Here is a 26,649-nt window from a genome sequence, read left to right as displayed (position 1 = left end):
CAATAAAATGACTTTTTTACTTTAAAACTTAAGTTTAGTTTGAATTTGTTTAAGGTCAAAGGAACTCATTTGTGCAGTAAAGGTCCCTAATAAGAGGCTTCTGCGGAATTTTAACAAGCTTTTTTAATTTTTCGCCGAATGTTCTTTACCTAGTTTTTTGAGCGGCGTCGATTTTTTTTCAATTTAGATCTGTATCTGTTTCTATCTCTATTATATGGCACGCAGGTCTATTCTTTCTCAGCTATTCCGGCAATCTGCCGGCTATGTTTTTGATTTCAACTCGTAACCAAGGTCTAAATTTTGATTCTTGATTTAATCATTGCATCATTGTCATTGTTTCAATTTAGTTCAGCGATCTCAGTATAATTTTATTATTCTCAAACTCATAATGTAAATTTCCCAAATAAGGTGCTCACCTCTAATCTCATTGAAACTCATTTTTTTTAACTTCTGGCTGGATTGTATATTTGTAAAATCAATACATTTACTTAACAAAAAACGAAGTAATCACGATAATAAAATTATCTTTTTTTATTTTCAAGTTTTTTGAAAAAAAAAAACAGTTGTCTAAAAAGAGTTTCATGTGTACAAATTCTGAGCTTCCATTTCGATGAAATCAACTTCGAATCCTTAACGCTATTTTTTATAGGCAAATTAACAGACAAAACCCTGTTCGGCTCCTACGTGAAAGAACCCTCTTATTACAAACGACTCCACTTTGACCTGTCCCAATCTCCTCTAAAATATCAGCTGAGAGGGAACTTGTTAGCGGACACAAGGTCACACAAGTTCAGCTTCACTTGGAAACTGTCTCCTCCACTCAGTCACAGATCCAGCCAATCAGCGAAGCCACACGTGATACAACAGATGCAAAAAGAACAACAGCAGAAAGAAGAATTAGAAGATGACAGAGCTGAAGGTAAAAAATTTAAAAAATGCTTATATCAATAATTTCAAATGCGTTGGTGTATTCTATTGGTCTACGTTGATTTACGTCGATGTAATGATAATTCAACATCGACAATTTATAGACGCGTCAAAAATGACACCGAAACATGTTTTAATTTGGCATGGTTTTAAGATTAATATATATTTATATTTTGAGCTTCGTAAAAGAAATTAGGTAAAATTGAAAGTAAAAATGGTCCCTTGCATTAAGTTCTTTTGTTTTCCTTTTTAAAATTAGTGTACATATCTAAAGCAACCTATTCGAAAACTTCATTAACCCTAATCTCTGGAAATAAGGTTCACCATTTTTTCAAATTTTGGAGAAACCTCCTCAGCCGAAATCGAATGGTTATCTTGCAAAATCTTGTAAGGCGATGCATAGTATTGTAAGATTTTCGGGCAAGATATTAAAACAGAGCCATCGTAATGCTAGAATCTTGCAAGATAACCTTTCGACTTGCAAAAATCTTGCAAGATAACTAATAGTCTTGCAACAATCTGGTTAGATAACCATACATCTTGCAAGTATGACAATTCGAGCAGCTAGAAAGGAGGGCGTTGTTTCTCAAAATTTTTTGCTTTATTGTAGAAAATCAGAACCAATAGAGCAGCAAATTTCAATTTTCTATGAAAAATAACAAAGTGAAATTGTAAAAGAATCAACACATGTTAATATAAATAATGAAATGAGATAATAAACAATATTATGAAATAAAAATCTTTTTTCACAGAAACTTAGCGGTTTCATTTTCAAAAATTCCGATTGAAAATATGAAATTGTGGAGATCATATAACGCTGAGGGAACAATTCAAAGTTTTTTTAAAAAAAACTCTTTGTTTGTCTTTGTTCTTCTCAACTGAACATATTTTTTCGTAGCTGGTTCAACTTAGGTTGTTCAAAAATAAGCACATTTATCTAACGTAATTTTGTCAAACTAACTCTTTAAACGCACGCAATTATATTTTCAACCATCTCTGAGCAAATTGAAATGTAACGCGTCGGTAATAATAATGAGAGCAGAGCTCGACTGAACATGCTAGATTCTTTCAAAATAATCGTTCATCTAGCAAGATCTTTCATGATAACCATCTCCTTGCAAAACTCTTGCCAGATAGCCACCGTCTTGCAGGTGTAGTATTAAGAGAGCCGTTACAAATGAGCGGATAATTAATCCCGCATTAGAGCGAACGTATTTAGGCGCTAATTAACCATTCTTTCGCCGCGCGCTAAACAAACTAACGCTTGTTAAGACTACCAGTACACAAGTATTTAAACAACTCAGTTCGACTTATTTAAATAACACAACTTTAGGCCTGGATCTCCTCGCTTATATCCAGGATAGAAAATGTACATTGTTGAACGTAGGCGGCCTGTAAAACCACAGTTTCTTTTGATTTAAATTACTTCTGCTTTTGACAGTTGCAATGCAGATCTTTTCCCCCAATTTCAATAAAGATGAAGCAGATTGCTTCAGGGGAAAAGACAATAGAGTGTCATAAAAAGCCCCCAAGAAAACCATAATTGTTGCGGTTTTAGAAGAGGGGAAAAGCAGAAAACAGGCGCCTACGAAATCAATAATTGATGCTCTCAGCTGTTTAGATTTTTATTATTTTTTGGAGTTTCAATAATTTTTCCGTGAGATAAAAAAAGTTAATTCTCTTGCCTTCTCGGCCAATAGGAAAATTAAGAAGCACCTCACTATGAACGTGAGTTTGTGATTCGCTCCCTAACGGCCCAAACGGAGCTGAGAGGGATTTATTGTTTCTCTCAGCGAAGTGGGAAGGAAAAAAATTAGAGAGACAAATAACAGAGCCAACGACCAGCAGCAGACAACTGCTTCATTTTTCTTACAAAATAAATTTCAAAATTCAAACAGAGAAGAAATTATATAAAAGACTTCTAACTTAGAAGAACATTTTCTAATTTTCAAACAGAACATTCTTACGAGAAACCGACTTGAAGAAGTTTCAACGACGCACTCACTTATCAACAACACAATCAAGTAACAGCTCGACCCGGTTAAATACTGCTCAGTGTAAGCTTGTTTATTTGAACTATCTATTTAATTAATTGAACTTTTCAGCCCCCCAACAATTTTAAATTGAGACTTATAGCACAGACAGGTCTTAGGCATATATCTTTGCCTTCGATTTGTTATATCTTTTGTCAAGTTTGACTGGTTTACATAAAGAGATCCCGTATTGTGTGATCTGTAGCAGCCCAGACAAATTTGAAAGCAGCCCAGACAAATTTGAATATGTGAAAGCACACTAATAGCCAAACAAATAGAGTAATTTATATCAAATTTACGGCCGAAATACAGTAAATTTACATTAAAATAGTAACAGGCAACTGATTCTTTGCTCTTGTAAAATTGTTCTGACCCGGGTGGGGGGTAATCTATGTCCGATTTTGTAGTTTATTTATATAACAATTGAAGTACTTTCACATTTTATAGTCGAAATTTAACCAAAAACCATCCCCCAAAACCTATTTAGCCTAATTTTTACCCAATTTTCATCAAATTGATGGTTAAATATTAGTATTTACACATTAAATAACCGAAATTCAACCAAATATTATCCCCCCCAAAACACATTTAATTTGATTTTAACCCAATTTTCACCAAATTTATGGTTGAATTTTAGTATTTTCACTCTAAATAATTGAAAATTGTACAAAATTCATTCCCCCATAACCTGTTTAGTCTATTTCTAACCCAATTTTGACCAAATTTATGCTTAAATTTTAGTATTTTCACACTAAATAACTTAAATTTATACAGAATTTATCCCCCCAAAACTTGTTTAGACTATTTCTGACCCGATTTGGACCAAATTTATGGTTAAATTTTAGCATATACACTCCAAATAACCAAAAGTTATCCAAATTTCATCGCCCCAACACCTAATTAAACTAAACTTTAGCCATTTTTTACCAAATTCACAGTAGAATTTTAGCATTTTCACACTAAATAGCCGATTTTTAACCAGAAATCATCCCCCCCAAATCATATATAGAGTAACATATGTCTAGTTTTCACTAAATTTTTGCCCAAAATATAGCATTTGCAAACAAATTAACTTAAAATTTACCAGAATTCATCCCCCCCAATGCGTGTTTAGTGTAATTTATACCAAATTTTCTACCAATTTAAGCACACATTGTTGCATTTTCACATTAACTAACCCAATTTTGGTTAAATATAAGCCTTCCATAGTTGAATATTCACTCTGTTTTATCAATTTCTTGACCCGGGTGGGGTAATATTAATCAAAATTTAAACAAATAAACATTATTTTGACTTAAATCCTCAAAAACTAACCAGATTTTAACAAAATTAACGTCACTTTTATCATAATTTAACGGAAACTAATCAGATTTAAGCCTTAAAAACATCATTCTTATCCAATTTTAACCAATATTACTCAAGAAAATAGCCATATTAACGTCATTTTTACACAAAATTAGTAAATATTAACCAAGTTTTGACCACATAAATCTCAATAAGGCCCTAATTTAACAAAGAATAACGGGTTTTAAACTAAATTTTATCCCCCCAACATAGATTTTTAGCCTGAAAATAACATAAATTGATGAGAATTCCCCCATTTTAACCGGTTTGACAAGTACAATTTCACCAATAGAGGTTTTAAACAGTGCATGGACCAAACTGGAATAGTTATTGTAGAACATCTTAATCTAACAGCAATAGAAAACACTAGAAAGGGTAAAATAACACGATTTATTACTGACGGAATTATCTTTGTAGCTATTTTCTACGTGTTTGAACATAATTCCCCAGCTAATTTTTATATAACTTATGCATCTGAGAACACTAATTTTCAGAATTTACTAACTTTGTTAAAAACTAAAAACAGTGTGATCGAGATTCCCGCAGAAAATTTAGCCAATAATTAATTAAAAGAGCGTAAATTAGCCTTTTTAACCCAATTTGCACACAAAATTATCATAGAAAAGTTGTTGTCTCATGTTAAAATACGGTCATTAACAGACTCAAGCACTTTAGAAACAATATTTAAACACAATAATAGCTACTAAAATACTATTACTGATGTACTAATCATCTCGTATTAAACGTTTTTTATACTGTTTTCTGTGTAATTTCGTACAAAAATACAATAATAAAACAACAAAAACAATTGTTCTATGTTTTTTATATGTCATATATTAAAGTAAACATTCAAGATTTAAATATAAGTATTAAAGTACATAACAAAATAGGCAAAGTTTCATATTATTTAACTGATCAGAACAGAAACTTTTTATGCATTTACCATCACTCTTCTAGCGAAACAGAGACTGAAATCTACATAACTTACAAGTGGACCAACCCAAACTTTAATGAACTTTTGTGTGCTCTAAGAAATCAGAACAGCGTGATAGAATTAGCATAAACGTTATCATCTTGTGGGTGGATGAGCCACCAAAATAAAATTCCCCCGTTTGGTTTACAAATCTTAAAAATCATTAAACCCAAATACATCAACGTTTCTCCTGACGATCCGAGTTTACCAGATAGAGTTAAATTACCTATAAAAACAGAATTTGTCACACAAATTAGACTTTCAAAAATAAACAGATTTCACCAATACTCTGTTGAATTTAAACACTCTGAAAGCACTTATCCTTGGTTATTAAATTTTACCGTTGAGCAAACCGATATTTACCCTTGGGTTGAAATTTTTAGCACTGATAACGGCAAAAACTTTGAATTTAAAATACAATCATTAAACGGTCCTAAACAAATAAAGTTCATATTACAAAACAAACAGTTCAACTTTCTACTTTAGTATTAGCGTTTTATTACTTAATTGTTATAACAAAAACATTTTCTACACTAATTACCCAAACTAATAATACTTTCGTATAAACAATTCTTTTCGTACACTAAAATAAAACATGGCAGCGAACGTTTTTGCGTACCCCAACATAGCGTTAGAGAAATTTACAGGTTTAGATCCATCTGAAGAAGCCCAGGAATTCTTTAGTTTAATAGAAAGAAAAATCCAATTCTCACTAGGAACAAGAGATCCTTCGGATGCTGGCTTGCAAGCAGCATACGACGCTAGACAAAAAGCGTTGTTTGGTTCGGTTTTGCGTGGGCCCGCAGCCCAATGGTTTGAAACCTTAGCACCAGGTTTAGCATGGAACGAAGTTAGAAATCAGCTCATTACCCGTTTTACTGATGCAAAAGACAAGTATGGGAAAAGAATTGAAGTCGAGAGTATTAAAAGGCAACCAGATGAGTTGATAAAAAGCTATACACACCGAGTAACAAAAGCAGTTGAAAAAGGATGGCCAGATCCAGATTTTAACAACGACCAGCGTAACGCTAAGTGTATGGAGTACTTTGTAAGAGGATTAACGCCACCTACACTCAAGCAAAAGGCACATCAGCGGTTAATAGAAAACCCAGCTACAACTTGGCAACAATTACAGGATCATGTAGCAACTAAAGACTTAAGTTTTTCTGTTAGCAGTGAATTCACGGGTACTGCCTCAAGTAGTATCGACAACAAAATAGAAATAGAAGGGTTAAAAAACCAACTCACAGAAATTGCCAATCTAATGAAAGATCAAAAAATAAACGCCACATACAACAACGACAATCCCAGATTCAAACAAAACCAGACTAGATTCTGCAAGTTTTGCAAACGTTCAGGTCACACAATAGCTTTCTGCTTTAAGTACAAGGACTTCAAAAACGAAAACCGAAACCCACCTCAACAACGAGAAAAGTTCACAGATATTTATAAACGTAGTAGGAGCCATTCACCAGGTCAACAAAATTACAAATCAAACAATTATGACAATCGAAAATCAGGGACAGACAGAGAAATAGTTATAACCAAAATCAATCCAATTCTCAAAACAACTCCAGATCAGACTACCGACATCGATCACCGTACCCATCAAACTCTTCAAACAATTACCGATCATCTTCTTACGATAACCGATCACAGGAACGACAAAAATAACTATCGAAACAATTCTTACAGAGATAACAATAGGCAAAATAGTAGGGACAGACAAAGCAACGGTCCTCCAAGATCAGATAACCGATATCGTGATAGGAGTAGAGATCATGACCGGGATAGGACACCTACTAGACAAAACAATAATACACATTCAAGAGATAGCAGTGAAGGGCGAAGCCCTCGTGTTCACTTTACCAGTGAAACTTCCAGAGACTATTACAATAATGAGAATCACAACGACGAGTATTTAAACTAGACAGGTCTCCGTTCATAAATACTACTGATAACAAAGCAAGTTACTCACATATTTATATTAATTTATACCAATCCGTCGGAGACAAAAATAAAAATAACGGCTTAGAAACACAGTTTTTATTGGACACAGGAGCATCAAGCTCTATAATTAATTACCACACTTATCTTGAACTATGTAAATTACAACACATTGAGATGAAAGCTTCAAAAAATCATACATTAGCGGTTAATGGTGAGAAACTAAAACTTCTAGGTCAAATTACTTTCAAAACTTCTTTCGACAATGAAGGAAAGTATCAAGTGGAAGCTACCACATGGGTTTCAGCCAAAGATGGTTGCAAGCCGAATTTGTTGGGAATGGATTTCCTTGAATCTACAGTAAAATCCATTGACCTAACCACTCCAAAAATTGATTTAAAAACTTACCCTGAAGTAGCCGTCACATTATCTAGATACCAAACGAAAAGCTATCTATACATTAGCTCTTACAAAATTGTAACTCTACCATTAGCACCAAAATCAACTCGAGTAATATCAATTAGACCACCAAATGAATTCTTCAGAAAGGAAACCTCCTTCGTAATTGGCAGTGAACTGCAAGCTCAAGGAATTTATACTTACAACGTTCAGCGTTTTAGAAAAGAAAAGGAATTACCAATAATGCTAAACAATCCTCAAAACAACAAGGTTGTCATCCAAAAGTGTCCTAATGGGCACACTTTAGAAGACATAGAAATTAGACAAGACCCAGAATTTTCTGTAGTTGACAACGTTGCATTCATAAACCACCTAATGAATAGTGACACTAATTGGGATCAAATATTCCATGTTAGTGAAAAACAAGGTCCAAAAATTGCGAAAATTCAAAATTTCTTCGCAAACAAAACTCCTGAAAAACAACAGAAAACAGAAAAGCGAAAAAGACAACAAGATTTTACCAACAACTACGAATTAGAAACAGACTTTAGCGACGACCTCAAGAATCTTAGGCCACAATTAGAAACAACTGATGAGAACATCAGACCCGTTGAACTTCCCAAAGAAAAACTTAACAGATTTGACAAAACCGATCAAGCGTTTCTCAAAAAATTTGATTTCAGTCAAGCTGACATCAATGACGACAACTTAGACAAATTATTGAGAACTCTGACTAAAAATAAGGACGTTTATTCTCAACACAAATACGATGTGGGAAAGATAAAGCAAAAATTTCATGTCAAACTTTTACCAAATTCAACTTTAACCAAACAGAGACCTTCCAAAGTACCATTACATTATCAAGAAAAACTAGAAAACCTTTTGGAACAACTGTGTAAAACAGGTATAATCCGGGAAATGGGTAATGATAAAGAAATGGGATCAGAATTTATTAATCCAACCGTAATCCTACCCAAGGGGAACACAGTAAAACTGGTTATAGATGCCCGATATTTGAATTCAATAACAGATCTTAGTCGATATTCATGGCCACTAGAGCCAATCGGAAGCCTATTAACTAGACTTAAAGGTAATTTCTTCACAACCAGTGATCTTTGTTCAGCTTATAACCAAGTTCCTTTAACTGAGGAAACTAAACAGCTGGTAAGCTTTGTAATTGGTCCAAAGCAATACACATTTGAACGCGGATTTTATGGTCTATGTGGTCTACCTAATTTCTTCAGTCGTATAATGACTATCCATTTTGCACCATTAATTAGAAAAAAAACAAGCTATAACCTACATTGATGACACCATCATGCAAGCGCAAGATGAAACCGAAATGTTTGAAATAATTGACAAGTACCATGAACTTTTAAGGAAATCAGGATTGAAAGCTCAACCTGAAGACTAAATTTTTCCTTAGGAAAGTACAGTTCTTGTTACACGTAGTAGGTAAAGATGGGATACAACCAGTTAAGAAGCGAGTAGCAGATTTAAAAGCACTCAAGTCGCCCGAAAACAAACGTGACGTCATGAGAGTTCTAGGTTGTTTAGGATTCTACAGCATGTACATCAAAAATTTGCATGTTGACTGCAAACCATTCTATGACTTAACCCGCACAGAAACTAAATTTGTTTGGACAACGGAACACGAAAAACTGTTTAACGACATTAAAAACAGAATTAGCGAAGAGACTATCTTAGCAATACCTGATACTAAATACCCTTTCCACGTGCATGTAGACGCTTCTTCTATAGGAGTAGGCTCAATTCTCGTTCAGGAGTTTCCAGAAGGGAAACGAATAGTGTCTTTTATTTCTAGAGTTTACACTAAAGAGGAACAAAAAATGAGTACCAAAGCACGCGAACTTTGCGGTGTAATATCGGCATTACAAACTTATGAGCAATACCTAATTGGTTCTCCCCATCCTGTATACGTGTACACAGACCATAGGCCTTTAATGTATCTATGGGGTAGAAGAGAAAAACTCTCTCACAGGTTTTTTAGATACCAGTTAGTAATATCTCAATTTCAGAACTTGAAAATTATTTGGACTGAAGGAAAAAACTTAGCCTTCCCCGACATCCTAAGTCGCAATGTAAAAATTAAAGATTTGGACAAGTATCAAATTAAACACAAAAAGATACCAAAAGACATTAGTTTTTACGACGAGCATGGTAACGAGGAAAAATACTTCATTTTGCGTGATAATGAAAAGGGACCAGCAGATGATTTTTTTCCAATCCTAAAACAAAGCATAACGGGTATCGACAAATTCAGTTTCAAAACTGACAAAATGGTAAAGCAAAAGTACGACAATAATCAAAACAGACTTTGCTCAATAAACAATATTTCGGAATTTTTCTCGTATGGTTCATCAATTAACCACTATAGGCGTCACCGCAAACATGAAATAAACCCTGTATCAGAACAGGAGGAAGACGAAACATCTGATCATTATACAGAAATTGATTCCTACCCTGATGAAGGGATAACCGAACAAAATTTTGACCCAATTTCGGAATTTGAATTGTTCAATGAGAACCAGTCACCGGAATTAGACTTTGACAAACTCTACATTGATCAAACTAATACCACAGACTCGGAGTACAGATTCCCTCTAGAATACGATAAAGTTTTGCTCGTGAAAAATAGCACTTGTATAGATGAAACCGAATTAGCAAAAAGATTTCCTGAAAATACAAAAATCCAAGATGCAAGAGAACTCATCGATAAACTGATAATCTTCTAAAAAGAAGTTGATTTAAATACAATGGTAATTTGTCAAGAACAATTAAAAGACCCAGTGATACAACAAATTCGCCAATTAAGGACGAACAATAACAACGACGAAAAGAAAATTGAATTCCGACAATCTAAAGCCATAATGTCGTACATTAATAACTTTGAGAAACTGAGTTTTGTAGGTAACATCTTATGTATTCAACAACAAACAGACGAACCAGATATTGAATACTTAAAAATTTGTGTACCACTGTCATTGTTCTTTAAAGTTTTTCAGCTAGCTCATTGTGAACTGTCAGGTCATGTAGGCTTAGATAAAACACTTGCTAATGTAAAACGATTTTTTTATTGGCCCGGAATGTATAAATGGATTGAAAACCTAAGTGCTGATTGCCTTGAATGCCAAAAAAATAAACAAAAACGGAGAGACATACACGAAGCACCTCTCGAAAAGTGGACTGATACAGTCCCATTCCCCTTTCATACGGTCCATATTGATCACAAAGGACCTTTAAATCCTCCATCGAACGGTAAACACCATTGTTTAGTTATTTTTGATTCATTTTCGCGTTTCATTCAAGTATACCCTGTACGTTCCACAGACGCAGTAGACACCATGAAAGCTTTAGGAAAGTTCATCTTGTCTTTTGGAATACCACAAAAATTTGTTTATGATAAGGGTTCGGCATTCATGAACCAAGATTTTGGGAGTTACATTCATGAATTAGGTATAACACCCGCACCTCGAACTGCTTATGCGCCTTGGACTAATGGTAAAGTCGAGAACCAAAACAAACATCTAGGAGCACATTTCCGAATTTTTCTAGAACAAGCTCCAGGTAAATGGGATGAACTGGCACCAAAATTTGCTTTTTCTCATAACACGGTTCCAAATGCCAGTACTGGAATATCACCTTATGAAATTGTGTTCGGACAAGAACCACAGATACCTCTGTCACTTAAGTTAGGACTCCTACGAAATTCACAACTCACATGCTCTTCCGAGTTTTGCAAAGACCTGCCTCTTCACAGGCATACCTTGCAAACTTCAAAAAACACCGAAATTGACCAACTTCTAAAACCAACTATTAACAATTCGTTGCTTATTCGAGAAAACCAATTCAAACAAATATACAAAAGCGCTTATAAAAAGAGCTTAGAAAACAATAACCGCGCACATAAACATAGAAACAAACACAAATTAGGCAAGCCACTTGAGGTTGGACAAAAAGTTCTAATGGAAAACCATCAAATTGAGTTAGGAAAGTCAAAAAAACTACATGAACTAAGATCAGGTCCTTATACTGTAGTAAAAAAACTAACCAATGTTAACTATGAATTAACTTTAGATAGCAACCCGGCCACCAGGAAGGTCGCTCATAGAAATCACCTAGTCGAGTACTACCCAGCTACTGAAACTATACCAGAGTTAACCCTAGAAAATGGTATAGATAAAAATAAATGTGACACACTTTATAATAATCTAATGACAAGTCAAATGAATAAACTCAACAGTCCTTTGACTAAATTCTCCTTCCAAAGCCCCACTAACACCGAATATTTCCCCGTGGAGAATTTCATACGAAGAGACTCCCCTGTGCAGAACTTCGACCCTGACCGAACTCCTACCAATTTTGATTCTGGATTCAACGAAGCAAGTTCAGGTGGTCGTGACAACCCACCTCCAGTCCAAACAAACCTGCCTAGCGGTAGTCGAACAAGAAGTTCAACTCCTTGCCCACAGCACAATTCTAGAATACCTCTAGACCCTAATTTAAGTCCTCTCCGCCCTAATACATCGGAACAAGGACCTTCTAATTTACAAACATTAGAAATTAATAATAATAATAGGCGAGCTTCTAGTCGCTCGGCCAAGCCGCCATCACGCTATCAAGCCGGATTTACTTAACTTTGTTTTAGGTAGCAATAAATCCAGTCAACATTTACTGGCAGTGCCTATTACTACAACTCATAGCCTTAATTCCCGACTTGAAGCGCTAAAAAAAGAACAGGATGAACAGATATCCTTGTTTTGAAAAACTCTATTTTTTTTATTTACTTATAAGTCTTTTCTACTTTTATACTCTTTCTACAGTTATTAATGCTACTGGACCTCCTTTTGAGGATATTAATGACGTATCTAACAAACTTAGGGTCATTCATTATGACTGTTCTAAAATGAAAGAAAACAAAATGTATGCTTTAACACAAGTTTCTCCTTGCAAAATTACACCCGAAAACATTCAGATGGTTGATACACATGTAACACTTTATCAGCGGTCTTATCGGACCTTTGTCAAAGCACTTATGTGTAAAGTCACTGCAATGTTCATTCGTTATAATTGTGGTATGTTTTCTCATTCATCAATTGTACACAACGCTCCAATAATAACATACGATATTATTGTTTCACCCGAACAATGCCTAAATGCTAACAAAACTGGAAAAATTACTGTTACCGAATTTGACGATGAAGACATGGAAATTGACATAAAACATGGAATAAAAACTGTCTCCTATAAAAACCAGGGAGTTGATCTTGAAGGTGAATCATCAACATCTTGTGATAATCGTGGTCAAATTAAACACTTCTCTTTTGAAACCCTGATGCAAGAAACTGTACTCGATATTGATCTTAATGACAGAAGTGTCTATAACAGTCAAGGACTAAAACTTCCTTGTGCCCTCTCAGAAGGAGGTTGTCATTCGACATCACTCGACCCCTTTGCATACAATTGGGAGGCACCGGAAAATTGTATAGTTACTAAAAGATTTTCACAAAATGCAAAAATGCTGAAACATGAAAACGAACTTGGTAACGTACAGTATTTCATAGTGAGTGATGAAAAACCGGAGACGCCCTATGAAGGACCAAGAACGTATTCTTCTGCTTAAATGGACATAAAAATTAGAGTAATTGATGAAAAAGAAAAGGTATGTGGAAAACCAGAATTTATTTACAGAACAAATTTAGATTCTTTATATTTTTCTTATAAAGGCGGATTTAATATGAAGACTGGCAAACCTTATAAAACAAAAACTCAACAATTTTTTCATAAACTTCGTGTTGAACCTGACAATAGCCTAAGTGTAAATGGGTTTAATAGGAAGCCTTCAGATGAACAGATCCGAACATCCGACAATGGTTTTGTTGCATGGGAACACTTAGACAAAGACAAGTTAGACTATGATCTTAACCTTGCGGTAAAAATGGATTTTGTCATATATCATAATTACATGCAAATAAAACAAGCATGGAAAGGTTTGGTAATAGAACAATGCGAACTTGATCGAACTCAAAAACAAATGATACTTATGCAGGCTATCCAAAATATTCGTTTAGCTGGATACATGTTAACCGGCAACCGCTCGATGTTCTTAGACACAGATGGTAGCATAGGTTGGCTGTACCACTGTCCAAAACGAAACTCACCACTTCAGGTTCTTGAGCAGTGCTATGATAGGATTCCTATTCATTATGATGGTAGGACAATGTTCGTCGACCCAATTACTCGACAAACCTACCCATTTGCAAATGAAGTAGATTGTGTTGGAGGCTATAAAATGCCTACCATTTAGATATTGATAATGGAAATTCATGGTACCATTTGATGCCAGCACCTGTTCCTTTACAACCGCCAAAAATATTCTCTTCAAGAGTTATTAGTTCTATTCCAAAATTTACCGGTTACGAATCGCAACGTGCCGGAATTTACACACCAAATCAACTTAAATCGTTTTGGGACAATATCTTGCATTCGGAAGCTTCAAAATCTGTTTTGACAAAGATTTCAAGAGAAGTTCTAGAAGGAAGAAGCATAGACTATTCTCAAAAAGATATCTATGCGTCAGCAATGGGAATTAACAGACAAATTTATCTAGATTCTCTTCTTTCAACTACATTTTTTACAGACCAGTTCAAAGGCACTTTTGGAATCATCACTTTTTATCTGGAAAAAATTGGAGTTTTTTGCTTTGCTTGTTTCTTGTGCATAAAATTCTTAACTGATGTAATCGTAACAATCATAAGAGCGTTCGAAATTCACAAAATATCCAACAAAACAATGGGTTTTTGGAAAATTCTATTAGGAGCAACTTATAATCTTTGTATCTTATCGTTCTTTACACCGGTATTCTCTAACGAAACCAAACCGTCGGCCCCACAAAACAACAATCATTTTTTACCGCTTAGTAATTATCAACCTTACAGCACAATAGAAAAAACTTACAAATGCGTTGAGGATCAACCAAGAGAAAATAAAATTGATGAGCATTGTCATACAGAAAATAATAAAGCAGAATACCCAAGTCTGGCGTCACATCAACCACAACCACAAAATGATGCAACCATTCGAAGTGTTGTGGCACCTCCTTAAAAGCTGTTAATAAAAAAATTATCTTTTTTATAAAAAAATAATTTGTCTCAAAAATAATAAAAATTATTTGTATTAGACTCTCTAAGTTAATTAATATCTTATTTAGATACACCTCAAGGATGCTATGCTATGCAGCCCAAATTCATAAAACAGCCTAACGCTTTATTCATTCGATTTGGACAATACACCGGACAAATATTATCATCAAGTATTTCCGATTTAAAAACTACTGTAACTATTAGAGTTGCATCTTTCTACTTCAGTGACATTATAGACTTGGACGTACCGCATTCAAATTTTTAATACTTCTCATTGTTAAGAGCCCTGATTGATGACACAATTACTTTTGTAAACATTGGAGTCGAATACAAAATTGTTTCAAAGCGTCTGAAGAAAAATATTATTAGACTTTGACTTTTCCTGTAAGAGACATGTGTGGATTCCTTTCTTGCCTTTTTTTTCTTATAATCCATTTTCAACTATGTAATCGCAACTATGTCTATCTAGCTATTGCCTGCACTCTTCCCCTACTCCAATTTTGCTACAGTGAATCCGATTGATATATTATCTATAAATATCAATCGTTGTCAATAATCCTCTTTTCAGAAATAATTGACACACCCTTTTTATCCTTTCTTTACATTTACATACCTTTATACATAGTTTTGAAATGAAGAACAATAAGTTAATTAACAACTAAAACGCTTCCATTAATGTACTTTTTGTTTCAAGATAGACTCGTTACAATTTATCAAATAAAAAAAACTTTTGAAGAAAATCACGGAGACATTTTCCCTCGAATCGTTATAAATTTAGAGTTTTGGGACACTTGGGAAAACGATACTGTGATTTTAACCCCTCATTCGTTGTATTGGAATTTATTCGTGTATTTAGCACAATTCGACTCTAATAGTTTGCCAAATGAGCTAGATCAGCAACATGATTCATTTAACCAATAGAAACTTACAAATCAGAATCGGAAACCAAAATTTTGAGCTATTAGCCGTATACTATGTTTCCGCTATAAGTATAATGACTTTCGCAAAAAAACCCATGACAAATATTTACAGACTTTTAACTATTTTCATTACTCAAACTCAGTTCGCCGAACTCACCATTTTTCTAGCATTCAAAGAGAACTCGGTATTTCAAGTACAACATCCAATCTACATTGCTTAGGTATCATTCTAAACTATGATATTTGCAGTTAACAATAAATTTGTAGAGTTACAAAAAATTCAACGATCTTTTGATGCATACCCAACTCCTGTACCTACTATGCTAGTAACGCTCAAAGAAATCCAAAGTGAAAAAATTTGTTTAATAAGTATTAATCCTCTCTCAGTTCATTGGAAATTCTTCCTATTCATTCTAGAAAATCCAAACTGTGTACCTCACAATATTTATTTTGATATGCAAAAAAGTGATTCTTGTCAAAACGATATCATTTCTAAAGAATTGGAAACAATTAATAATTAAAAAAACAGCAATGATCTTCTCATACCAAAATTGCCTTGTACAAATTCAATTTTTTGAAAAATCATTTGTCACAACAAAATGTAACAGAGTAATACCGCAACTAATACTCCATTTTGAATATTTAAACACTTGGACTGATGGAACCATTACCTTAACACCATCTTCCCCCTATTGGACATTCTTTGTAAATATATCCCAAGCTTTGAATGGTTCTAAAATCCCTTTTAATTTAGATCTTCTATAATGCTGTTCCACATTGATGAGCGCCTAGTCAAAGTAGAGTCCCTCGAGAGATTTTTCATTGAAACTTCCACAGCAGAGATTAAACCCTGTATAATTATACACTATACAGACTACGAGCGGGGATGTGAGGGTTCTACTCGAGTAACAATGGGAATGATGCACTGGGAATTCTTTCTTGCACTCATTGATATCGAAGAGCATTTCCCAGTCAACTTGGGCGCTCTTCAGTAAAGTAAATTGTTTCACATAACTTTCTCTCCCCAAAAAAAAAATTTTTCCCCCTTCTCATTATTCCTATACTTTTTTTCTGATCAATTTGTTCTTTTTCCCTCATTTCTTTTCAAATTGTTAAAGATAAAATGATTTTGTTCATTGGTAAGGAAAAAGTTAAAATTGTTAAAGCAGAAAGATGGTTTACTATCTGTTTTACACAATATAAAGCATGTATCAAAATAATTTATATGTTCCTAAGCACAGGTACCATTAATCATTATTACATCTATCCAAACGAGAAACACTGGAATTTCTATTTTGATATTGCAGATCTAAATGTAACTATCCCCAACGAACTTGAACACCATGGATTAGAAAACGCATACCCAGATCTCTCTGATTTATCCACATAATGGGAAACATTTTGAAAATATTATCTCAGCAACCACAAATTGACTCAACCCCAAAAATCGAATGTCCTATTTGTTACCTCCCTTGTCGTCAATTTAAAAAATTGCACAAAAACCCAAACGGTCAACCTCCCCATTTTGCTTGCATTCCCTGTAGAAATGAATTATTTAAATGTTGGAATCAACCTAAATGCTCCATTTGCGTAACTCCCATTTATACAATCAGTCATTGCCATTATTTCCAGTGTGATTCTTGTCAAGAAATCAAAAAGTTATCCACTTGCCACAGCCACTTTAAAAGCCTACACCCTAAAAAATCAATTTGTTTGCAGTGTATGACTTTCACAACTACTAAATGCCCTTTATGCAAAACAAACAATTGACCCAAACAACCCGTGGTAAAATCCTCAATTCAAAACTACGTTCACAAACTATCTAAAATGTTTACCCCCACATTACTTGATTTTTTATTAATGGCCCTTATGATTATTGCAGCAGCCTTCTCCGTCGTTTTAACCGTTTTCCTCGTAGTTGTAAGTATTGCTTTCAACTTTTTGATGTTCATAATTATATTAGTAATAGACCAAACAATAAAATCCCAAAATAATCGACAACCAAATCCTCCAACCGTGCCAGTCCCATAATTCCTTCCAATAACAATCTTTCAAAAATGAATACAATTGACAAAGAAACCAATACTAAAGAATCCAAACGGGTCTCATTAATTTTTTTATGCTGCAGACGTGAAACAATTGTTTTCAAGAAATTACACGAGAACCCCCCCAACGAACTACCCCACGTAATGTGTCTGCTCTGTTACCAATATGTTATAAAAGATATGGGCTACGATTTTTGTCCTAAATGCTCTAAATTTAATGTTATCTTTTCAATCTTTAACTGGTTTCAATGTGATATTTGCAAACAAACAAGATTTCAATATTCTGTTGCAATAACGTTTCATCACAGTGACCACAAGCCCGTCAACTTTTGTAAATTTTGCGTATAAGACTATAAATTATGCCCTCGTTGCAAAAAAAAATTTACATAATGCGTCCAAGAACTTCCAAAATTTTAATTCTTTTCCTGCTTTAATTTTTGATCCACTCGATATCCCTAATTCTATTCAGTTTTTACCAGGAGCAAATCACCTCCTTCACCCTAGTTCTACAATACTCATTGAATTGACAAAATGCACCCCGTAACATTGTTTATTCTTCTTTTTGTCCTCTTATGCGCATTGGCAATATCCCTTTTTATTAATCACTAACTCCTTTCCGCAATTGGCCAAATTTTCTCCAGATACGGAAAATGACCAATCTAGACCTATCCACAAAAATATTTATCTTAATCCTAATTACCTTGCTTGCAATATCGTTCCTTATTAACCTCATCCTACTGCAGTTTCTCAGAGGTTTTCCTGTTTTTGTATAAGGAAAATAAAATAACAGTCACTCGTTGGGTCTTTCACAATCCCTATTCGACGGTTTCCGTTGGTTCTATCCCCATAAGGACATTATCTGCCCCATATGTTCACGAAAAACCGTTATTGCAGAAAAACTACATAAGCAATTTCCCAGAGAAAATCCTCATTATGTATGTATTCCTTGCAGAAAGGCACTTTTTAAAAGATACCCAAACCCTAAATGTCCCATTTGTCTTCGACCTTGTCTTCCCGTCCTGATTACATCCTGCTTTCATTGCAATTTATGCAAAAAAATGAAAACAGAATTAGGAGTAACAAAACACCCACATTTTTCCCAACATGACAAACACCGATTCTGTCGGGTGTGCATAAATAAGCTGACAAAATGTCCCATTTGCAAAAAATATTTTTAGACGACGTTGTCTAATAAACCAAAAACAACTCAAGCACAAACGACCTTTTTTTCTCCCTTTTAACTTTTCCTCGGGAAGGGGTTACCTCAGCTTTCTCCAGCCTGCCCCCCTGGCTTTTGAATCTAAATAATTCAGAACACTAACACGATAACTGAAATTTTCAAAAATGACCCGAAAAATTTCTTTCATTCAGCTCAGCAAGGTTGTCTCCCCAGCTGCACGGGTCGTTGCAGCCGTGTTAGTGTGACACACGCCCCAAGACTCACACCTCCGGGCAGCGGAGAAAGACGGACTTCTGCCAGGGCTGCCCGCCTGGCATAAGTAAAAAAATTTTTTAATTATTGACCCCCCCTCCCTTTACTAAATTTAACTTTGCATTTAGCAAAACAAAAACTTTTCTACCAAACTTTAATAACAAATGCATTTAGCATTATAACTTTTAAGTAAAGCAGTTAGCAACAAAACCTTACAAAAACATTTTTACAATAGAATACTTTTGTTATTAGCAATACAATTGCAAACTTGAAAAGAAGCCATAATGTGTGATATTGATGACACAGGCTAAGCCAAAATGAAAATATTTTAGATCATCCGCAAGGAAACACTCACAATGACTACCAGACCCACACTCGCAAGCGTAGTAATCCCCAGTCAACATCAACAAGTGACAACACAACAAGAACAAACACAAACACATTCTTCTCAGCCTCCTATTTTCTCAAAGCCTCCATTTGAAGCTCAGAACACACAACAAGTTACTACAACTATTACATCTCCATCAACTTCCAGTCAATATGATCCCGAAAACAACTGGCAAGTTAGCAGAAAGAGACAATTACCAACCCAACAAATTAGCAATCACAAAAACAAAATTATTAACAAACATTATTAACATTGATGAACAACATTGAAGATCTCGTTCCCGACGCTATCAGGAAAATACCCTCAGAATGTTTGAAAGTGCAGAAGCCGCGAGAGGAGAACATGAATAAAGAAAACCCGCGATACGTTAACACGCTCCTCTATTTCCTGAAACCAAACTACAACAAATTTGAGGTTGCTAGTAAAATAAACATCATCCAGTCAAATGGACATCAACAGATACTAGTCAACAGTGAAAAGCTTCCAGTTCTGAAAACCTTCTCGCTCCCCACAGAAAACAACATGTGGAGAATTAAAAATCGCGGCCCTAAGAAGGGCACTTATACCCTTAGGTATAACATGCTCGACGCATATATTGAAGTCCCCTACGATGCTATTTCCGCTTTTCCTGTCGAGATGCCAGAACTATCAAATATCAACACCAGTAGTTTAATAGAGGAAAACACCATATTTAGGCAGGAACTATTCCAAAAGGAAACAGAGTTGCAAGAATTGCAACTGAAATTTGAACAACTCAAAATGGAGTCACAGAAACCACCTGAGGAGAAGCAACTTCTTAACGACTATTGGCGGCGCCAATATGTCGTTGCCCATCAACTCCAAAAAACCAGCGAATCAAACGCGCAGACTATGCTAAAAACGTTCTCCTTGAAACATCTAGAAATAACCAATGCCAACAAAAAACTTGGAGAAAAGAATCTGGAGCTAGGAAAGAAAATAACGCAATTAATGAAGGAAAACGAAGAACAAAAAAGCAAAATTTCCGAGCTCAAAAGGAGGGTTAAAAAGCACAAAATGCGACAGTCAATGGATAAGGCCGAACCAACTGAGGACGATATACAAGAGGTTCTTTTGATCGAAGACGATGGTAACAGTCCGATGCCAAGCCCAGTCACTTTGCCTCCAGAATTTTTTAATTAATATAGCACAACATTATTGCCCTTTAAGATTAATTTTATAGCATACCATTATAGCCCTTTGCGATTAATTTTATAAACTGTCTGAACTTGTAGTAACTCATTCATATGTCCCAAGCGCAATAAAATCATATACGATGCAGTATATTTCTTTCTTTTAATCATTTTCTTTTCTATCTTAAAATCGGGGTGAGCTGTAGTATTAAGAGAGCCGTTACAAATGAGCGGATAATTAATCCCGCATTAGAGCCAACGTATTTAGGCGCTAATTAACCATTCTTTCGCCGCGCGCTAAACAAACTAACGCTTGATAAGACTACCAGTACACAAGTATTTAAACAACTTAGTTCGACTTATTTAAATAACACAAATTTAGGCCTGGATCTCCTCGCTTATATCCAGGATAGAAAAAGTACATTGTTGAACGTAGGCGGCCTGTAAAACCACAGTTTCTTTTGATTTAAATTACTTCTGCTTTTGACAGTTGCAATGCAAATTTTTCCCCCAATTTCAATAAAGATGAAGCAGATTGCTTCAGGGGAAAAGACAATAGAGTCTCATAAAAAGCCCCCAAGAAAACCATAATTGTTGCGGTTTTAGAAGAGGGGAAAAGCAAAAAACAGGCGCCTACGAAATCAATAATTGATGCTCTCAGCTGTTTAGATTTTTTGGAGTTTCAATAATTTTTCCGTGAGATAAAAAAGAGTTAATTCTCTTGCCTTCTCGGCCAATAGGAAAATTAAGAAGCACCTCACTATGAACGTGAGTTTGTGATTCGCTCCCTATCGGCCCAAACGGAGATGAGAGTGATTTATTGTTTCTCTCAGCGAAGTGGGACGGAATAAAATTAGAGAGACAAATAACAGAGCCAACGACCAGCAGCAGACAACTGCTTCATTTTTCTTACAAAATAAATTTCAAAATTCAAACAGAGAAGAAATTATATAAAAAACTTCTAACTTAGAAGAACATTTTCTAAATTTCAAACAGAACATTCTTACGAGAAACCGACTTGAAGAAGTTTCAACGACGCACTCACTTATCAACAACACAATCAAGTAACAGCTCGACCCGGTTAAATACTGCTCAGTGTAAGCTTGTTTATTTGAACTATCTATTTAATTAATTGAACTTTTCAGCCCCCCAACAATTTTAAATTGAGACTTATAGCACAGACAGGTCTTAGGCATATATCTTTGCCTTCGATTTGTTATATCTTTTGTCAAGTTTGACTGGCATACATAAAGAGATCCCGTATTGTGTGATCTGTAGCAGCCCAGACAAATTTGATACAGGATTTTGCAAGATAATCATTTTTTGTAAAAATGTTGCGAGATCGTGCAAGATAAGTATTCGGTTTCAACTAGAGCTATGACTAGCGTACGTAAAAAGACTTAAAGTATTCAACCGGGCTCAGTTGACGAAAGCGTGTATGAACTTTGTCGGTTTCAATTACCAGAAATTGAATAAAGCATATTTTTAGAATCTAAAAGAAAACATATCTAATTTCTTTCTTATACCAAAATTCATCTTGTTCAAGCGCAAAAAAAAATCCCTGAACACGCTAATCAATTTTAAATTTTTGAGTTTTTTTTTGTTAATAGTAAATGTTAAATTGATTCATCCAGCAGATATCACTCTTATCCAGCAGATATCTATGAACAATTTTCACTCTTGTGTATTTGGATAAAGTTCAGCGGATGATTACAGGTTTAGATTTCATCTTTTGAAAAAAAATAATTTTAATCAAGCAGCGGTTTATAATACCGTATTGAGCCCAAATAACCTATAAGCCCTTTTAGCTCGCTTTATCTCTTTTATATGCTGCAGCTACTGAAACTTTGCTGGACTCAATGCCTCAATCAAAGAATGAACTTGTTTGCAATATGTTCCTCATTTTTTTGAGAGCAAGCGATTTGAAAAAACTACAAGAAGTTTATGAACAAAGAAAAGTGTCTGCCGGTAATTTCATAATAAAATTTTTGCTCGGCTTATGAAAAATGTTTGATCATAAGAGCTTCGTATGAAAAAATCTCAGCTGAACTTGAACTAAACTAGGCTGATGAACCGAGTTGTTGTAGTCATTATTAACTCCTCCTCGCCTAATTTGATTTCTGCAGTCGTTTTGGTCGAGGCCTAGACCTGAGGTACGCAAAAATTGAACTGAAAGAAGAGCCAAAATACTCTTAACTAATATTTTGCAGTTGAAGATGATGGGACTAAAATTGAAGAATTAGAGACAACTGACTTAGAACCAGTCTCAAAAACAGATATCCCTGAAGAGAAAAAGGAACCAGTTTCCCCAAAAGAAGTACCACCCAAAACACCCTCCGCCTCCAGTCGTGGCTCAACCACAGTGCGCGCAATCAGCGCTAAAAGGCGGATTAGTCCACCTGGGGGTGATAGTGGAAGTGGAACAGGTGTTTCGAGTGTTGGTGGAGACGAGGGAAAAGCGGAAGCCCTTGAAGAAGTGGATTACAAGGAAATGCCAGTTGAGGAAAAAGTGGTATGCAAAAAGTGGGGGGAAAATAAGTCTTTTTCCCATTATGGATCCCCACGAAACTACAGCGATCATTATGGCATGTTTATAATTATGGGGAGTCGTTACATGACCATTAAGTTGGGAGGGGGGGGGGTGAGTAAGGGGTCTATAATGTGAATGGGTCGAAGAAATATGGCTAACTTCTTGGAAATTGGGAAATCCTTAGCATATCTTTCTTTCTGTGGTTGGTAAAATTGAACACATTGAACTTTGAAAATGCGGAAGTTTCCAACAAAAAAGAACAACAATAGCTGAATAAAATGAATGTTCAGTTTTTAGATGCGGCGGCGTCGCCAGTTTTTACTCCCATATGAACGTTTTAGGTAGATTGTTTGTTTACTTGTTTATTTTCCACAGGAAATGCTAACTGAGATCATGATGCAAGCAGCGGAGGAATATGACAGACAACAAGAAAGCCCAAAATCAATATCGGAGCAACTAGAAGAGGCAGAGAGGAAAGCGGAGGAAGGGGAGCCTGAGCCCGCCCGATTGGAAGAGGATAAAAAAGAGGAAAAAGAGAGAGGAGGAGAAGGGGAGGAATCAACAACAGAAGCTGCGGCCATTTTGGATTTTGATAAGAAAACTGAATTCGATACTGCTTTAGAGGTAAAGATGAGTTCAACTGTCCATTTCCAGACATTCTCTGAGAAGTGGAGGTGATTAATCAATTAAAAGTTGGCCAAAAGAGTGGAATTGGAGGAACGAACATTGATTGCACCGTTGTGTCATCAATTCTAAAGGGTGGCCGAGGGGAACAGGGACGGAACTATCCTAATGAGAATTAAATTAACTGTAGAATTATGGGCCTAATGTTATAGCAGTACAGCAGAAACATTTCTTTTTTCATTTCAAAGCATTCTAACCAACCTCCGGTTTTCAGGAGTTTTAACAGATGTATAAAGACAGCTGTTCTTTATGTACCAGCACCAATTCAATATAATTATCATCATTTGTGCAATTCTGAACGAATATCAACAAAACAAAGATGAAACATATGTAGTAAATTGCGCAATTGACGATGAAAAAAAAAGATTATTATAGCACAAATAACGCAAAACGTCAATTTATATATATATATATATATATATATATATATATATATATATATATATATATTTATATGTTTTGACTCGTAAAATTTAAGCGAACATTTACAGATTCCAATTCAGCTGTTCAGATAAAAACAAAACTTGAAATTGGCGCTGGTACGGTAGGAAATTTCTCTCGTTTAGGCTGTGATTGACCAAGCCACAGAAGAGCAACAACAACCTCAACAACCCACACTAGAAAAAATTGAAGAGGAAAAATCATTCGCAGAATCTGAACAAGAAAAGCCCCCGAGTGCGAAGCAACCTTCTGAAACCCCACAAGATGACAAAGAACAACCGCAGGAGGGCGAAGAGGAAGAAAAACTGCCACAAGAGGGCGATGCAGAAACAAAGCCTCCTATTGCTCAGCAGCGAACACCTCGTAAGCTGTCTCCGAGTGAAACGCACCCGATGGGTCGAGCTTCAATTGGGGGAGATCTAGACGAGCAGAGGTCACACATTAGTTCCCAGGGATCACAGAGGTCACTTAAGGGGTCAAAGTTCAAAGCTGTGATTGGTACCGATGAAGCGCCCACTGCAGGTGAAAAAATACCGCCGGCTGGAGACGGTGGTCAACTTGATATGACAGTTGAAGGTTAGAAAGTTCAAATTTTCTCCCGATCTTCCACCGCAATGCTTTTAAAAATCACTTCATTTGAATTTCTTTTATTTCATACATATTTTGTACATATTATACGTATTCATAAATATTTTTCCATATTAGATTTCTTTAAGATCCTAATATGAGAACGAAGAAATGATACATGATCGTCATGTGACATCCAAGATTCCATATAATTGAACACCAGCAGCAAAATCTCACTTAAGTACACCATTAGGTGAAAAGACTCATAAAGAAAACTAATGAATGCAAGAATTCACGATGAAACCGTGTTCTTATTGGATGATATTAAAGATCTCATATCTGATCCTAGTGAGATTTATAAGAACTGGTATCGTAATCCAGAACATATGGAATCGTGTTAAATCATAATGGGATACAAAATAAATCAATTTACGTAGGAATGATAGAGCTGAAATAATTTTGTAGAAAAATTGCACTGCCACTGTCCTTGACTACCGAATGAATAAAGATATTTTCTAACAAAAAGACACGAAACAAACTATGATCATTAAACAAACCACCCTTATAATCCATGTGTGATCCTAATGAAAAAAAATAAAGAAATCATTTCATAATGCTAGTGTAACAAGGAATAGGATCGTCAAATACATCTAAATATATTGTAGCAAATATAATTACGCATAAAGTAAATATGTTAAAAAATCAGCGAGGGTGATTACGCAAAGCCCAAGAGAAAACATTGACAGCATTTCCTGCAGACTTTTCATGTTTGCAAAAGATACCGTTGCAAAAATGTATTTATGTCTGTGGCAAACAGAGACCAAAATGGTCAATCCTCATCACTTCAAGATATTATTCTGAACTTCTCTTCTACGAATTGAAAACTTGACAACCAGTAACACAATTTTCATGACTGGTAAATTAAACAAACATGAAACAAAATGAGATTTTGAATTTGCGTCTACATTGAAATCAAGTTGTCCTCAAACGTCAAGAAAATTTAGTTGAAAAGATACATTTTGTAAATTACATGGTAGATCGGTGTTTAATCGTACCCAATGTTGAGCAGTATCCGTGTATGACTCCTGTAAAGTCATACAAAATGTTTATGACAAAATGTGATTAGTTAGAGTAATATATTACTTTTAGCAATTTCGTAATATGACTAGCCAGGGATTGGTACCTGGTCTAATTTCCGCGAAAAAATTAAGAGTTCAGGTGGAATAGTAGTACGTGAATCCGAAACAAGTCCTTAGAATCTTGATGTTATCGAATTGTTCAAGAGATGATTTTGTACAAGGACTTCAATATCGTGACCGGCGTTATTTAATCAATGCATCTGTTCACTGGACAAACCATAACTCATTAAATAAATCTTTTTTTTCTCCTCTGACCCAGCAAAGCAAATCCCCGCTCCTAAAATGGCTTCTGTTCTGATTTTTTATTCCGACCCAATCAGCACGAGTTTTATTAAAAAGCATATTTTCTACACCATCACCCGCATGTTTTGCAATACAAACAGTTTGAATTGATTGGGGAGTTGCTGTTCTATGTCTTAAGAAGGAGTATGGGCCAAGTGAACTTTTCATCAATTTTATTGACGTTAATGTGTGAGTATGAAGCAAGAAGCAAACTATGTGAAAAGGGTTGTTTTTTTTATTATTCAAAAAACTTGGAGATTGGAGCGAAAAGAGTATAGTTCGTT

General features: G+C 35.1%; 1 protein-coding gene across 1 annotated transcript in view; it reads left to right on the top strand.

The window, feature by feature from the left end:
• LOC142342394 (uncharacterized) overlaps positions 1-24,958 on the top strand; it is a 44,887-nt gene extending 19,929 nt beyond the window's left edge. Inside the window, exons 6-9 of the mRNA XM_075393710.1 lie at positions 650-919; positions 22,933-23,234; positions 23,628-23,876; positions 24,503-24,958. Of these exons, the coding sequence (XP_075249825.1) occupies positions 650-919; positions 22,933-23,234; positions 23,628-23,876; positions 24,503-24,958 (1,277 nt within the window). The remainder of the gene's footprint in view (positions 1-649; positions 920-22,932; positions 23,235-23,627; positions 23,877-24,502) is intronic.
• Positions 24,959-26,649: the final 1,691 nt, after the last annotated feature.

The sequence above is a fragment of the Convolutriloba macropyga genome, chromosome 7 (assembly GCF_964194025.1).
Source record: "Convolutriloba macropyga chromosome 7, txConMacr16.3, whole genome shotgun sequence".
NCBI classification, from domain to species: domain Eukaryota; kingdom Metazoa; phylum Xenacoelomorpha; order Acoela; family Convolutidae; genus Convolutriloba; species Convolutriloba macropyga.
The sequence above is the reverse complement of the archived record's forward strand: the minus strand, read 5'-3'. Positions and strand labels throughout refer to the sequence as shown.